The 17,557-nt window shown below is 35.6% G+C and overlaps 1 protein-coding gene across 1 annotated transcript in view; it reads left to right on the top strand.

The window, feature by feature from the left end:
- oxct1 (3-oxoacid CoA-transferase 1) overlaps positions 1 to 17,557 on the top strand; it is a 59,365-nt gene that overhangs the window by 13,149 nt on the left and 28,659 nt on the right. Inside the window, exons 8-11 of the mRNA XM_015389157.1 lie at positions 14,603 to 14,710; positions 14,923 to 15,037; positions 15,456 to 15,550; positions 16,169 to 16,217. Of these exons, the coding sequence (XP_015244643.1) occupies positions 14,603 to 14,710; positions 14,923 to 15,037; positions 15,456 to 15,550; positions 16,169 to 16,217 (367 nt within the window). The remainder of the gene's footprint in view (positions 1 to 14,602; positions 14,711 to 14,922; positions 15,038 to 15,455; positions 15,551 to 16,168; positions 16,218 to 17,557) is intronic.

The raw sequence follows: 17,557 nt of genomic DNA, 5'->3' as shown, positions 1-17,557 counted from the left end.
GAGGTGATCACAAACTGCTTCTGCAAAGTTTGCTTAATGAAAATTATATATATTTTTTTACTTTCTCTGTAATGGACACAGTATGTATCTTATTAGGGGTGCGGAAATGTGGATATATTTCATCTAACATGTTGTTATAATTGGGCATCACCATACAAATCCTTAACATTTCTAGTCTTAAAGTGAATTCTAACAGTCAGTGTCTCAACACATATCCTGATATCTTATAATTTTGATTTTATTTTTAAATATCCATCCTTTCCTTCCTTGACGCTATAACCCTGCTGAGGTCACGAGGAGTGGAGAGGTGGCTACATCCCGGACAGGTCGCCAGTCCATTGCAGGGCAACATGGAGACAAACAGGAAAAACAACCATTCACGCACACACTCACACCTAAGGAGAATTTAGAGAAGCCAATTAACCTACCGGTAATAGTCATGTTTTTGGACTGTGGGAGGAAGTCAGAGTACCTGGAGAGAACCCACGCATGCTCACGGAGAACATGCAAACTCCATGCAGAAAGACCCCGGGTCGGGAATTGAACCGGGTCGGGAATTGAACCCGGAACCTTTATGCTTGAAGGCAGCAGTGCTACCCACTGCCCCACTTGTTTTGAATTTGTACAGGTAATGCCATATGTTGAAGTTTATTCAAATCCTTTAATCTTATCAGCAGGTTTGTTCTGCTTAGATCCAAAACAAATTGATTGATGGGACAAAAAAAAAATTATTAATCTATGTTTTAAATCATGACTTTGTGTGTAACGGTGTGATTGTAAAGGTGTGTTTTGTTTAATTGTTCTCTGCCTGCACTAATTGCTTGTATTTGTAGGGGAAAAGACCAGCAGAAATGAATCATTATGAATTTTATTTTTGTTATTTTGAACTTTTTTCAAGGAAGGTTCTTTTTCTTTCAAAATCCAGTTACTATGGAGTTATCCTTTTTCAAACAGTTGAAGCTTAAGAGTTGCTTCAAGAAACAAATTCTGGACACTGATGTAATCTGCACTGCCCCAGTAAATGACACAGTTCAAGTGAATTTGGCTTACTGCACCAAGTTTAATTTACCTTAACTGCATTGCTGAAGGGCTGCAGGGTGGCACAGTTTGTAGCACGGTTGCATTGCTGCAAGAAGGTTCTGGGTTTGAATCTTTCTACATGGACTTTGCATGTCCTCCCAGAGAATGTGTGGGTTCTCTCTGTGTACTCCGGCTTCAGTACAGTCCAAAAACATGACCGTTAGGTTTACTGGCATCTCTAAATGTTAATGTGTCTCTGCGTTGCCCTGCGACAGTTTGACCTGTACAGGGTGTGCCCCGCCTCTCGCCCACAGACTGCTGGAGATGGGCACCGGCCCCACCGTGTCCCTGAGGGAATGGATGGATGTATCTCTTAATAGTTCACTTAAAAGTTCACTGAGACCTTTAAGTTATATGAATTGCAAGTCTTACTTTGTAATGATTGAGTGGATTGAAGTTAATTCAATTATAGCCTCTTAAGTAGAGCAATTAATAGGTTCCTGTCTTTGAAATACGTACAGCAGATGTGCTCTAAACCCATTAGTACATCTGTCTCTGCATAATATATGGTTCCCACTCTTGTTATTCTTTGGAGATAGTTCATTTTTAAATTATAAATTGGAGACTGGATGCTTTCTTTATTAAATGCTTTTTTTTTATTCCAAACAACACATAAAAAGCATTCCATTCCTTTCGTTCCATATACCAGAAAATATGCTTTTTAATCAAGCCTTTCTTGTAAAAATATATAAATACATTGTTTAAAGGGTTGGATAAATATTTTTTTTGTAAAATTAAAACAAGCTGTTTTTAACAGAACCTTAGAGCAAATTAGGAAAAGGGATAAGCCTTGTCACACCAGTTTGACAAGGCTTGATCCGATTTTTTTTTAATTCCATGTCACACTGACTGTGTAAAGAGTGGCTTCGACCAAGCAGGGTGAGCAGATCTGTGCAGATTTTTTTCCACTTCACCCTCTGTGCCACACAAATTGGAATAATTTCCCTCATTTGACTGGGACAGATTATGAAAACATGTAAAAATGAAAAACAAGCGGCACGGCTAAAAAGCAATGCCCCACTTATTGAGTCTGTGGAACATCCCTTAAACCAGAACGAAAAGAGAATTTTCATAGACCTATATTAAAAACGTAGTCTGTTCAATATACGTTAATCTGGTGTTTAAAGCCAGCAGAAATGCTCTTAGTTAAACATAATTGGAACTACGTTTAAAGAAAAGGAAAATGCAGTAAACACTGCAGTTAACACTATTTGACGGTTTATATGCTAACTGAGGCAGAGTGGTTAATTGCAGATAAGGATCTGTGAAGTTTACAAAGTTTTTGTCTTTATTCTTTTTTTTTTTTTTTTTATAAAGAGGGGAGAGTGATAAGCTGCACTTTTCACTGCTCCTTGTTTTTGGGAGGTTCAAAAAGGGTCAATACTTTTCCCATTTCTATCATCTTGTACTCCAATCATTGGCAATCTGTTTGTTTTAATATAATTTTATCATTTATGCACACGTCTTTCCCATCTGCTATATACTCGCTTGTGTGACTCATAACCTAACGGTTTTCTCTTGCAATTAGGCAGACTTTATTTTGTCATTTCCCCTCAAAGTGGATGTTCTTTGCGCGGTAACCACACCTCTCTTCCTGTCATTAAATTGCGGCAGAGTTTCTGCGTATCCGACTAAAATAGATCTAGGGTCTATCTCAGTTGGAGCTAGGGCAGCCCTCTTGCAGAAAATCAAGTTGAGGCGTGTTCATCTCCATTGACTTTCTATGAGCACTAAATGCCACGGCCTCCAACACAATTTTCTGTCGGACCTGACCCAAAATCGGATTCAGTGTGCTCGGGGCTATAGTGATGGACGAGGCACAATTCAATTAAAACCTTATAAAGTTGTTCCTATTATAAATTCTTACAACAGCCTCATGTTGGCTGTCAGATGTAATGATTCCAAAACTCCTACACCCCCAAACTTGCTTATAGTATGAAATTTACTCAAAGTAATTAAAAAATAATGGCATTATGTAAGTTTTTACATCCTTTTTTTTTTAACCCTGTGCACTTATCCACTCAACCCTTGAACAGTATTTCTACACAGTAAGAACCAATTTGCTAAGCAATGACTCTTTACATATTACAGTCAAGGAGAGTCAGTTTCTGTTTCCATCCAATTGACTAGCAAATATAATAACTGTCTTTTGAACTGTCGCATAAAATAAAAATATATTTGAAATCCTCTCCTTCTCCTGGTATCGAGCAAATGAACCAGGCTACGTTTTGCACCAGTTTAACTTGTTTAAATTACACATGGCTGTAATAAACAGCAAGTAGGGGATGCAAAATAGCATGTACCACACATCTGAGAAAAATCCAGGGAAATTTCCTTAGGAATGTATTGGTAGCACACACATTTTAATTGTTCTGTTACACACTGTCTTATTCAGCAAACTTCTCCTTGTTGGCGAATGTAAAATTTTGATAGACATTGATAGAAACATGGCTAGTGACAACTATCATGCCAACAAGCTTCCCCCTAGTAAAGTATTAGAATTATGTTTTAGTCTTATGTAATCTACAGATCCTCATGAGAAACACTTTGCATTTTCATAGCCTATTAGCTGTATTAACACTTTTTAGTAAGTAGTGTGTGTAGATTATGCTCATAGAATGTTTGTTGTTGTCCCTTAAAGAATACAACACACTTTCATTTTATGTAAAATGAGTTGTCCTTCAGCAAATAATCAATTTTTAATTTTGATGATCTTCTCGGAAACAACCCATGGTAATGGTTTTTTGTTTGTTTGTTTTTGTTTTTTCCTGTAAACTTATATTTAAAAAAATTAAATACAATTTAAGGGTTTGATCTATATTGCAAATCATATCCTGGCTTTTTTTCCCCCCTGCTGTCCAAAGAGCCAACACATCCTCAACATTCTTTGCATCCTCAATATAGATAAACTCCCATTAATGAGCAGGATAAAAACTCTGTTAAGATTGGTTCGAACAGACATACAACCAGGAAGCGATTCTCCAGGTTTATGGTACCTTTTTATTGCACCAGAGGTACCATCAGTGTTATCTTTGACTACCCTTTCATGATTAGAAAATGATAAACCCATGCTGCAATGTCATAAAAAAAAAACTATTATCTTTGATAGTGATGTAATTGCTGTCTCGGTGAAGACAGACTTATCTTTAGGCTTGGGGCCAGGCTTTGTCATAAATTTGATGATCTGTTGTCATTATCGACCTGCTGTCTAAGTGCACTTGTTAAATAACCAGCAGACATTGTTAATCTTTATGAAACTGTGACTTTTATTTGTAGCCTAGTTTGCGATACCTCAGCAGTAAGATGGTTCACAAACATGTCAACCCTTTGTTTGGCCAGATTTCAGGGGCTTAGCAGCAGTTGGTGTTTGCCAAGGGATTGTAATTCCCAAAATATAGCAGATTATATTTGGACTAAAAGAAAGTTATAAAATAATTTGAAACCTAGATCTGTATCAACTTAGGACTCAATTCTGTGAAGCCCCACCAATGATGGGAAGAATGTTTTTAATCGCATGTATTTTCTTTTTTTCCTTTTCCCATGGCTCAAATTTCAGCAACATCAATGCAGTGCTGGATGAAACGTGCATTTGTCATTCAGGATCTCAGAAACTCACATTTCACACTCTCACACTAAATGCAAAGTAATAAAAGGCTTTGCAGGTGAGACTTGTTGCCTTTTAATTTCTAATTTAATGTCCTGAATTTTTTGCATGCTATCAGGCCAAAACCTCTTAATCGCGTAAATGTTCGATCGGGGTTAGTTTGGTAGATTCTGTAATGATTAGAAAAAGAAGAGTAAACGGAGTTAACGAGTAATAACATTATAAAACCACTAAGCAAGAGGGAAATAAGTTTTTATATAATTTAGCTTTACCTTTTGGGTTCTCAATTCACCTTTATGTTTCAATTAATATAGCATGTTCCCCATATTATTAGTTCTAACGTTAACTAAGTTACCTGTCCCCGAAAATGGCTGGTAATAAAATGCAAAGGAAACTTGCAGATCTTGTGGCACCTCCAATTACAGTTAATAATTCATCATAAATTTTTAGTATATATTTTGACAGGGTTTTTGAAGAAGTAGTCAATCTGTGGTATTACGTCATTATGTGTGCAGGAATCGTTTTTAATCAGATTATTGAAATTACTTTAAGATTTAAAAGAATTTAGAAAACCATGAGAAAATTAAGTGCCTCTAAGTTTTATTTTTTGGTATGTAATTAGAATACTAAGGCTTTTTTTACGCCCATTTCTTTAGAAATTTTTTTTGAGAGAAAAAAAAAAGAATTGAGATCAAATGGAAGCACCCCCCCAGTGCAGATCTGCATCAGTAAAAAAGTAAGTGATGGAATATGTCACACCATCAGTGTGATGGATGGATAGATGGATACTTGGATTCTCACAAATAAAAGCATTGATTCAAATCCTTTTTTTCATTAATTAATTGTTTCTAGATACTCAGGATCCAGATCGAAAAATTAGCAGGCATACAGATGGAGCCATATTGTATATAATTTACAATTAAAATTAAAAAGAAAAAACAAACAAAAAATCTTACCTGATGTTGGATACAGTTTTAGGAACATTATAAATTGCCAAACTTATGACTTCTAGATTTTATGTAATATTAACACATTTATCTCAAAGCAAACATTTGATCTTGCCTCATTTTAATTAACTGTATATTTCTATAGCTGATATTGACTTTTATAATTTAATCAGATCAACAGACCTAAAGAATTGTATGTCATCTTTTCTTTTTCTTGTATAATATAAACCGTTTTGAAAGTGCAGTTGATTTTGCTCTCTCCAAATGCACATTGCATTGCAACCTTTGGTGCCTTGTCATTTGGAAAAAAACATGTATTTTTGGTTGTGATGTTATCGGAGGTTTCCAATCTGCTGGCTGGCTTCTATTTTCTAAGTGCCATCGAGGTGGTTGAGTTTCCTCAGACAGGAAACAGATTGCTCGCAAATGCCTGTATTTTGTGTTACGAGACTGATCCCAGAAAGTGTCAACAGAGCATGGCCAAGTGCCCACACCACAGGGAGAAGATGGAAAGGCTAAAAATACACACTGTAATGAGAGTGTGGTGTCGTATTTATTTTGTTTCCTGGAGCCAGACTAGCCATTTCTACTCATCTCCTTTCTATTGTGTTTTTTTTTTGTTCTTGTAAAAACACTTAGAAGGAAGATAAGTTAATGTACATTTACTATTACTCTATGTGGCACTGAACATTTCATTGCATAGGGGTTTATTCTGGTGATGTACAATTCCTAACTCCTTTGTGGGATTTTATCCGGTTTTTAGTGAGTGAATGTCTCAGCTTTAGTGTACACCTCAAATATTAATAGTCTTAATATCGTAGTGTATTGATATATCTGATTGATACTGTATATGAAAATCTAGCTGAATCATTGAGCCTCTGATGCATTGCACCTTATAATGATAATGCTCATGGCTTCTGTGTTGCAGCTTGTCAGGCTTATTTGCATGATGGTGTGCAGGGTGCAATGGGTCCTTAGTAACTGCAAGCTTTTTTTTTTTTTTACTCTGAAGTCTCATTTTGTTTTCTTTTTGGTGTTTTTGGTTTGTATTTGTCACTGGTTAGAAAGGTAAATCAAAAGTAAGAGACCCTAAAGATAAGCCCTCCTTTTATTTTTTTGAAGTCTAAGATTGGGTATGGTTTGAGTTTAGTTTTTTTCTTTATGCTCTGTCTTCTCAAACTTTAATTTGTTTGTGGCAGTTGGGTGCTCACACTGAACCCAGTTCTGCAGGAGGACTCTTCTTCTTTTAAAAGGTTTTCCTTTACTCTCTTGCTACATGAATAAGCCATCTGAAGCATTGTTGCAAGGAAAACACAATGCATAAGATGGTTAATTGTTGCTACATATTTATCCAGAAGGAGCAAAGCCAAGTCAATGACTGTGATGTAATCTTCTGGATTCTTTAAAAATAAAATAAAAATTTAACTTGTTTTGACAATAAACTGAACTTTGCTGCAGTGTCTGAAAGCTAAGATCAATTTACATTATACCGGTATGTCATTGACTTAGAATCTGTCTTTATAGTTGATTTGAACCAGATTGGGGCACAGATGTTTGAAGTAAGAAGGTCCTGGAATTGACTCTCCTACACCGCTCTGTTTTGAAATGAGCATTTTCTTCCAACCTCAATGCCTTACCTCTGCTGTTTGCTTCTAAGGTGGTTTGTCACTCTTATTTTTGTGTGATCTTTGCGGGATATAATCTGTGGCACCTCCAGCGGTTTTTCACTGGGTTGGCCACATTGTTACTCATTACAGCTGCATACTTCTACCAGGCCAACAGTTAAAATGCCTATCCTTAAAAAAAAAAAAATAATAATAATAATAATAATAATAATGTTAATTTCATTCCAAGAATAAACTAGTACATGAATATGTTCCTAAAGCCTGTAACCAGCATTAGGTGCCTTCATTGGTAATCAGAAAAAAACTTATGTTTGCTTAAGAGTTGTCAACTGTCCTTTACCCTAATTAGTGTTATATTTCCCAATAGAGAATTATACAGTAAGATGGGTAAAGACATCATGTGTATATATGAAGCCCATCAGTTGCATTGACCTTTTTTTCTTTTTTATTGCCCTCAAATTTAAATAATATTCTGAAGGAATATTTATCTTATTTGGTGAGTGAGGCTTTATTTCTTACTTTATGAAATGTAAGTTGCAGTAATATATCATGAAAAAATAATTATCACTACATTAAAACTTTATTTGAAGTTGAAGGTATTGGAACTAGTCACTCATAGAATGAAAAGTTCGTTTCACGAGTAATTATCCTTAATATATTTCAGTAATTTCAAGTGTAAGCCTAAGACAACGTTAACTCTGACTACTCAGGAGAACTTCTGAAAGTTACTTTGAATCGATGCTTAAAATGCTGTTTTATCATATTTTTATTGAATGTTGAATCTGAGTTTTTTTGGAAATGTAAAAGCGAGCCTTTCTGCTCATAAGCTGACATTCCAAGGAATTCATTTTATGGTGGAAATAGGGAAATGGAAAAGAAGGCTATTGGGTTTTACCAGAATCCAATACTGGAAAATAACCTTAATCTAATAAAAGAACAATTAACTGCAACTTGTTGAATAATGATTCCTTAATTTCTATTAGATCTATTTACCCTTAATTTTTTCTGTCTCCTGACTGGCGGGATTGTCTGTAACTGGTTCAACAGCTTTTCTGCCTACTCATGAAGGCTTTTCTCATATAAAAAATAATCTTGCAAGTTGAGGCAAGGTCCTGTGTACAGATGACACATAAAGGAAAAATAAGAAAAAGAAAATCAAAATGGATTCCATCCTTAATGATTTCTCTCTCTTCTCGTTCCTGTGTCTCTCTTTTAGCATGTCAGCACATCCCTTCTCTTTCCAAATCTGCATTTATATTTTATCTGGTATTACCAGGAATGATACTTTTTATATTAAATGTTAGATATTCTGTTATGTCAAATGTTTATGTTTAATGATTTAATCCTAGTCTATCATCTTAAAGCTAGATATAAAGTGTTTTCATATGAAAACTAATACTGCGGTTTCCAAGCATCTCCAACACTGTAAAAAGTTGGTTGGATGCAGGAAAGTAGGGTTCTCGATTTATACATGACAATTCTGAAGCTCCCTTCTGTTTAACGGACTTAACTGTTGCCTTTGATACAATGGATCATAATATGCTTTTATCTCATTTGGTGCATTGGATGGGGATCCAACGAACATCACTGCATTGATCAGGTCCTATCTGAGTGATCAAACATTTTATTTCATTCTGGGAAATTCTGTGTCCTCCTCTTTATGTGGAGTTCCTCAGGGTCCTGTCTTGCCCCCCTTCTGTTTTCTCTTTATCTGCTCCCAGTATTATCTATTCTTAGGAAGGATAATGCAGATGATAGTCAGATCTTTGTCCCACTGAGGCGAAATGGGAAAAAAAATCTGTTAAGTCTTTTGAAATGTTTGAATGATGCGTAAGCATGGATGCCTTTAAACTTTTTAAATTTTAATAATAAAAAAAAAGAGAGCACATTAGTCCTGTTGATTGTTGTCCTGTTAATGTGCTATATAAATAAAGTTGGATAGGATTGGTTTGGGGAGCTGTTAATGTAATGCTGGTAATGGCCATGGGCATTGTGTTTTTTTTTTTTTTGTCTTAAGTTTATGTGAGGCTTTTTTGGTAAGATTTGCCTGGGGGTGCATTTACTCTTATGTATGCGATTTGATAGAGGAACAACACTGGCAATTAGCTTTCACTTTTTCTACCAAATATTCTTATAATAAAGGATGGTATGAACATCATATCCTCCTGGACTTCTTATCAAACTGCTTGCTTAACGCCAGATGGTGTACTGGTACAAAACGCATTATATGACCTCTCATTTGTTTACTTGGGGGTTGAGAAATAATCTGTCCTGTCAGCCAAAACCTTATCAGCTCTACTAGACCCTTTCAAACAATATTGGTTTATTTAGATTTCTTAAATTCTATTTTGCCAAAATGCCCATGGTCTTTCAGTCTAAGCAGTTATGAAAAATTAAAAGCTTTTCTTGTCGCTACAACCACAATTATATTTAATACGTAAAACTTATTTCCTGAGGTCTAATTCTAATGTCAAAACATTCGGTAGGGGCATGGCATGTCTGATTTTCCTTTTAAATGACTGAAAACCCTTGTGCAGCAACAGTGGGTTGTTTTTTTTTTCCTTTCTAAGGATCTGGCTGCATTGCAAACAGATCCAAGTGAGATTAACAAGATTTGACAAAGCTTGTGGCCTAAAAAAAGCGCACCCTGTCAAAAAAAAAAAAAAAAAAAAAAAATGCTTGCTGTGTCCCTGGAGGGTACTTTGATTCCCCGATTCCTCCTGCCAGCTCACTTCATGCCTAGCTTTGCTCTCATTGATGTGAAAATCTGTCCACAGATACAGGAATATCAATCTCAATGCATCTGTCTGTTTACTTGCTCTACACACCTGTTTAATTGTGCGTATTTTATTTCAGTGCTTTGTCCCTCCTTGTCCGTTGCACCTCCTGTGCAGTCCAGACACATCACATACTGTAGATGAAAGGAACTGAGGCTTTTTATCTACATGCCACATTTAAATTGTATGAGCTTCTTATTGTGCCGTCATTAAGCTTTGGAGGTCTAATTGAAAGCAGTGCTAAATTTGAGGGCTGTTTTTGTGTGTTTTAGAGAGGGTGACAAAACTGCACACAAAAAAAAAACTCATCTGAGGTGTGGATTCAATTTTGTTTGGTGCTCTCATTGAGAAGTGATAATTAAATTCTTTCATCTTTAGCCTTGAAAGGCGTAGAAATTTTTGTTTGTTGTGCTTATGGTTTTACTATTTTGCTACAGTTATATATTGCGATAAACACATGTTTTCTACATGACACAAATGTGTTATAATTCCTCACTCTCTAAAAAGTTGGATTGAGCCCCCAGGGGAGAGATGAGCTTTGTGTGGTAGACAACTGTAGCTGTACTTCCAGGATCTTCTCAATCGGTCTAATTTCTTGTTATCCATCACCAGAGGTTTACTAAAAAACCAGCCTAAAGACCCATAAAAGGAGTCCAAAATCACTTTGCGATCCTAAGTGGCCCTAGTTCCTCAGAGACCAAAGCCTTTGTATCCATGACAACAGGAAGACGTGATCCACTCCTGGCCATTGACTCCTCTCAGTCAGCGCTGAGAGCAGAGGGAGAGAAGCAGAGATAAGGAGAGATTCAATTCAATTTGCTCTGAACGGCTGCCCCTCATGTAAATGGAATAAGTAGGTTACACAGTGAGCTGCACAGGAAGAAAAGCACTGAAAAGTAGGAGGGAGGTGGAGTGATTGTGTTGTCATGGATAAATTCTCTTTCAATCAACAGAATATGATTGCTTTTTAATTCGTTTTTGTATTTTTTAATTTATTTTTTATCTTTTATTTATTTATTTTTAAGATTTCTTTTTACACATTGTAGCTTCAACCATTTACTTCCTGCAACAGACATTCAATAAACCATGCAAGGAACAAAGCATACATGTGTAAGAATGCCCTATAGTCAGATTAAACCAAAATGGAACGTAGTGCACTACATTGAAATGACGATTTATGAGGAATATTAACTTTGCACTTCACTGAAGATGGAGTTAACACTGTAAAACAGGGTGGTAGCAGTATCATTCTGTGGGGAGGACTTAAAGATTTTGTTTACCGTAGTAAGGTATTGTAAAAATGGTTTGCACCAATGAAAAGCAAGGGAGAAAGGCTGCATCAACTTCATATTAAAAAAATGGAAGTTTAATAATACCGCCTGACTTCCTCTGAGGATATGCAGCTTAAATTAAAAACAAAAGAAACATCTATATAGTACATCCAGAGGACATTCAAAATACTTGTTTCCCCACATTTCTTGATGTTAAATCCTTACTCCAAATAAATACTTTTCCAGATGCATTCTTGCTTAATGGTAAAACGTAAAACAACACAGAATTTTCTAAAGGCTTTCAGCAGAAAACAAATGGCTGATAAGGTTAGTGAAATCCATTTATGCTGCAGCTCTCCCTTCTCACACCTGTTAGGCTGCAGGCTGTTGGAAGCCTGCTTTTAAACATGGCCTAAGGAGAGGAGGGAGCAGCTGCATTTCTTGTGGGATTCTTATACCAGTCATGTTGACCCAGCGCTGGTTAAATCAATAACCATTTCCATCTCTGTCCTTGTCGACAGACAGAAATAATCTCTTATGTACACTTTTCTGCTGGTGCTTCACACTTTATACAAAACGCTGATGCACTCGTGTTCCTAAGCCCAGAATATATTGCTTTGTTCACTGTAGACTTCATAATACTCTAATGCTGTGTTAAAGGTGAGGGTAATTGAAGCATAAGGTTTATTTAGTCTTTTCATTTTACTCTGTTTTTTAATCAAGCTTATTTTTGAGAAGCCACATGTTTAGTCTTTGATACTCTGGTCTTTCCTTTCCACCTCTGCTTTCTGCTGCCTTTGATCCCTGGATCAGGGTCTATATCCTATGCTTGTTTCGTCAGGTGATCCTCTTCTCTTTTCAGATATCCCAGCTGGATTTGTGTACATAGGCAGCTATTATTGGTCTCTATTAAGATTCTAGACTAACAGCTTGATAAACTTAGAGTCCTTGACTAATACTGGCCCCCTTTTTATCGTGAATTGTACAGCATACATCAATTGTGGAGAATGGCAGACTATTGAATAGGAGGAAAAGCTTATTGCACTGCATCTACGTGTATTAATTGTTCGTTATGGGATTGTTTTTCTCACCTTTAGTTTGTCATAAACCTTGAATGTTTTTCTTAAATTACAACAAAAAATCAGCTTTTTAAATTAGGGTTTTATGTGGTAGTGTAACACACAGTTTTGGATAATTCTTAAGTGGAAGGAAAGGGATGCATGTTTTACAGTTTCTGAAAATAAAGGTCTAAACTTTAGATTTAAGTCTGAACATATACTTAGCAAGTCGAGAACATTATAATGCTTTTTTTGTTGTTCTGGCTGTTTAGGGTTCCTATCTAGCTGGAAAGTGCACCTCCAAGCCTAGTCCTATTTCTTGAACAGGGTTGTCCCATCCACTCTGACCAGATTCCCTGATCTGAGGGAAGAAAAAGATCTTAAAAGCAATACTTGTTGTATACACTTTTAATATAATAGTTATAAAAATATCCTTTATTTTATCTAATGTGGAAATTAAAGTGTTAAAGCCGCAAAGACGTGCAAAAAGAAGCACGCAGCTACATCTACAGATAAACAGTAGTCATAGAAGTAATATTGACTTACATGAACAATTAAAGAAAATAAAAAAAATAGCAATTTAAAAGTGCAAGCTGTGCTTTTCATATTTTGGGAAGAAAAAGACTGTTCACAAAAATATGGAAATTTGTGCCAATAATAGCAGGGATTAAACAACTAACTTGAATTTTCTGAAGCAGTGAAGGGTTAGGAGTCTAAAAGCTGCAGGGAGGAAGGACCCTGCACAATACTCCTTTATGTACTCAACTATGTTTTTTTTTTTTTTTTACTTTTACTTAAAGCTACAGTGTGTAACTTTTAGCGACATCTAGCGGTCAGACTGCAGACCACAGCAACATGAACACCCCCCCCGCAACAGTACGGCGAGCGTTACGGGACAAAATGTCTTCTACGACGTCCGCATCACCTACCTTCTCAAGTGATGAGGTTTGTTTACATTGATAATTTTACAGATAGTATTTCATTAGTCTGTGTAGGGTATAGATTTCATGTAGACTTAAGATAATAAATGTACCCGTTATTTTTTCTACATCGTTGTGACGTTTTGGCGATCTGGCAAACGCTAGTTTGTTGTCTCTGCGCTGCCGTAGCGCAAAGATGTCTGCCTCCATGGCTGCGAGACCCGCTCCTATGTAATTATAAATAACGAATTCTAAGGCAACGCAAATATTAAGGTTAAGAGGCTGAGCTCGTAGATGATGATAAATAACATAGTTATGTATAATATATTACATTTCTGACTGTATATCCCTGTAATTATTACACACTGTAGCTTTAAGGCTCACAAATTATTGCAATGTAGAAATTGGTAGTTGTATTATGTAGAATTCTCTAAAAAATATATATATATATATCCAAATTGTAAATAGAAAACATTAAAATGCGAAAACTGATAAAACATAATTGCTATGTCTAAAAGGTTATGTTATCTACACAATTTTTTATTTTAGTATCCTAATTACTAAAAGATCTTGTACGTGACTTTAGATTTAGGGAAAATATATTACAAAAAGATCCTGCTATTTTGGGTACATATTGCTACAATATATCACCTCAGTTTCTGAAACAAACTGACTGATAAGAACTTATTCACTAAAAGATGACAGCCTCTAACATGGAACATTTCATACTGGCCATCTTTCAATTTTTTTTATTTGTTTAAGATAATGCAATAATAGAGCAAATATCCATAGTTAAAATGTACACAAAAAATCTTATTTAACAAGGAATCGCTTTTTTTTTTTACAGTAACTATTGGTGATCCTTTAGATACATCACATTTTGTTTGGGGAAAGCCATCAAATCTTCTATTTTTTTTATTTCTTTTCTTTTTTTTTTTATATCTCACTTCACATCACATCATTTTTTTAAAAGGCTACTTATGATTGTCAACAGCTTGCAAGGCACTCTAAACTGATTTATTGATCAATCATTAAGTTCTCTATTTCTCATCTGTAAAGATCCATTTAAAAAAACAAATCTTAGAAATAATTATACTGTCTGGAGATAAAATTATCTTGATTGCTGTACGGGTGCAAAAGGTCTGCAGGAAATTTCTTTTTTTTGTGCCATCTTGCTGAATTTTTTTCGCTTTGCAACAGGGGTTATTTTCTGGTGCTGTAACTCCAGCTATGCATAGTTTTTCTATCTCTGCTTTCAATCTCAGGGATCGTAGGTCAATTTTTGAGATGAAGCCAGTGCTGATTACCGTCTCTCTACAGGTGGAGGAGGTGGTGGATGTTGGAACATTTGCTGCAGAGGACATACACATACCCAGCATCTATGTCCACAGGATTGTTCAGGGAGGCGGCTATGAGAAAAGAATTGAGGTAACAAGTCCTATCAGTGTCACAGATAAAAGGATATGACAGAAGGATGTTGTTGCCATTCTTTCTGCATGTGCATTATTTTAACTGCAAGGGCCAGTTAAGATTGTAACAGCACACACTCAATGTTTTATCCCTGTGTCCTTGCACTTGGGCAAAAATAGACTCCCAAGGTGCTATCATGCTGTTTCTCATCTATTTTTGTACGCTCTCAGAAACGCACTGTGAGGAAAAGCCAAGAAGAAAAACCCAAACCAAAGAAGGATTCAGACATTGTTCGGGAAAGGATCATTCGCAGGGCAGCGCTGGAGTTTGAAGATGGGATGTATGGTATCCTTTGACTTTCTTGACTACCCATTAGAATAGTAAAGGATCTGTGATACCTGAGGATGGTTTCCTCTCCAAAGCCCTGGGAAACTATTTTGCCTTATCAACTCTTTAAAACATCTTGACCATCTGATGGTATACTGTGATTTCTATCCATTTTTACTTAACTTGCTCCCTTTGATTTTTATTTATTTTATTTTTTTTTTTACATATATTTAAACCCATATTTTCCATAAATAAACTTTATCAACTGATTTCACATGACGGATAATTCGGGAAAGCTGAGTCTAGAGCATTATTTTTACTTAAAAATTTAAAAGCCCATTTAAAATACCATGATTATTTCAGTTAATCTGCATTCTCATTGTTGACCTCTGTCTTATAAATGCAAATCACTTTTTTTTTAACTTGATAAAAACAGCTAACCTGGGTATTGGTATCCCTATGCTGGCCAGTAACTTCATCAAGCCAGACATCACTGTACACCTACAAAGTGAAAATGGACTTTTGGGACTGGTAAGAGTTTTCCCCTCTCTGCTTTCAGAGCTACTGAGTAGCATGAAAGCCCATATAGACAGCAAATAAGGTTTTAATTCTGAAATCTGCTTTGAGTCTCAGGCAAGATGAATAGTCACACATTAAATTTGGTCTTTGCTATGGTACTTTTTGGTCTTAATTTGAGCTTCATAAGGTTCATATAACAGCCGTGGCAGTTTGACACATTTTGCTTCCATTTTTCTTTGTCCCAGACAGCATTTGTGGCCTAGGCCTCCTAATAAAGGCTGTTGTGGAATGACTGTTTAATTTGTTGTTTACAGGAGTATGTGGGCACCTATGCGGTTTTCCATTATTATAATTTTTTTTCTTCCTTTAATTTCAAAGGGCCTTTTTTTGAAGAGGTACCCATCTTTCTTCTCCATTCTTTTGTTTTTGTTTTTTAGTAGGTGAAAGGATTGCTCACTTTGTTGTACACAGTGGGGGAAAAAAATCAATGTCTAACCCAATCAGAGAGATGTGATTGTATCTGTCTCTCTCTTGCAAGATCATGGCTGGGCAGGATGAGTGACGTGTGTGTGAGTGGATGTATGCCTGCATTCCTGTGTGCACACTCATGTTTGATTTCTTTTTGGATAGGGACCCTACCCCACTGAAAATGAAGTGGATGCAGACCTTATTAATGCCGGTGAGTTTTATTGATCAATACCCTGAATGATACATTTATGATTAAATATGAATTTAAAGTACACCATACTAAATTATGAATAGATCGAGAGACTTTACGAGAAAGTTTGTATTTACTCTTGCCACTGTATCAAATTAATTGATAGCTTCTCTTAAAACATTCACCTTTTTCTCCTATATATGCTTGATTGAGGTCCAAAACAGTATATTTGCCATACAAATTGCCATTCAATTAAACATGTAGTCTGGAGCGAGGGAAACTAAAACAAAACGAAATAAAAAATCAGCGTGGGTCCCGAATAAAACAAAAATCATCAACCAGTAAAGGTCCGGAGATATTTTTAGTTATAACCTGTTACCTTAAACAGAATTTAACACTGAAATAAAATGAAGATTTTATGCATCTGTGTTATACTTTGAATTTTTACATAAAACAAAAACGAAATAGGAAATTTCCTTCATTTTAATATAAAGTGTTTATTTTTAAGTAGGAAACAACAATTGTTCAGTATGGTATATAGACAATTTCATGATTCACATATTTTATAAAACACCTGAACTGACCGTTTGTGATTTTTATTTTTTTTTTCCATTCTTTTTTTATGGCTTAGTGAGAAAAATTGGTTTTAGGCTTCCGGCTTTTAAACTGGGTTTGAATGGCGACAAAACCATTCTCAAGTACATATCATATCACGACCCAGACTGACACAGCTTATTGGCTAATTTGTATCACATGTAGCCTGGTCCCGGCGTTCCGAACGGCTTTACCATATTAACAGAAAAGGCGGTGCAAGTGAACTTAGACAGTGTCTTTGGAGATCATGCGGTAATTTATAAATGTTTTAAATCAGGTGTAGCGGGAAAACAATTTTTTGTGGGTTTTTTTTTTTATTTAAAAAAATTACAATCTTATCTCACCATTATGCAGTTTTTCTGTTGAGGGTTTAGGGGTTTATTACACAACATCAAAGATTGTCTATAAGACATTTTCAAAATAACAGATTATACAAAATTAGAGCCTTTAGTGCAGTTCGGTAAAAAAAATGCACATGCAAAGCTGTGTTTGTGGCAGAGAAAACCCTTCTAACCAGGGCCAACCTTTTAACAAGTCTCCAACCGTAAACACACAATGTAATAATTTAAACAAAAGCGTAGTCTCCAGGATTGTTTTATGAGCCTAACAAAGATTATATCACATCATTTTCATATTCTAGCTAAATCAACATTGGCAAAACAAAAAGTAATTAAAAATACTCTATGTCTCTATGCATACATGGCTGTTATGCTCATTAAAAATCAGGGTATCGGCATAACTCCATTTTAATTCTAATGTGCTGAAAT

Source organism: Cyprinodon variegatus, unplaced genomic scaffold (genome assembly GCF_000732505.1).
Source record: "Cyprinodon variegatus isolate N-32 unplaced genomic scaffold, C_variegatus-1.0 Scaffold450, whole genome shotgun sequence".
Classification (NCBI taxonomy): domain Eukaryota; kingdom Metazoa; phylum Chordata; class Actinopteri; order Cyprinodontiformes; family Cyprinodontidae; genus Cyprinodon; species Cyprinodon variegatus.
Note: the sequence above shows the minus strand (reverse complement) of the source record. Positions and strands in the feature narration are given on the sequence as shown.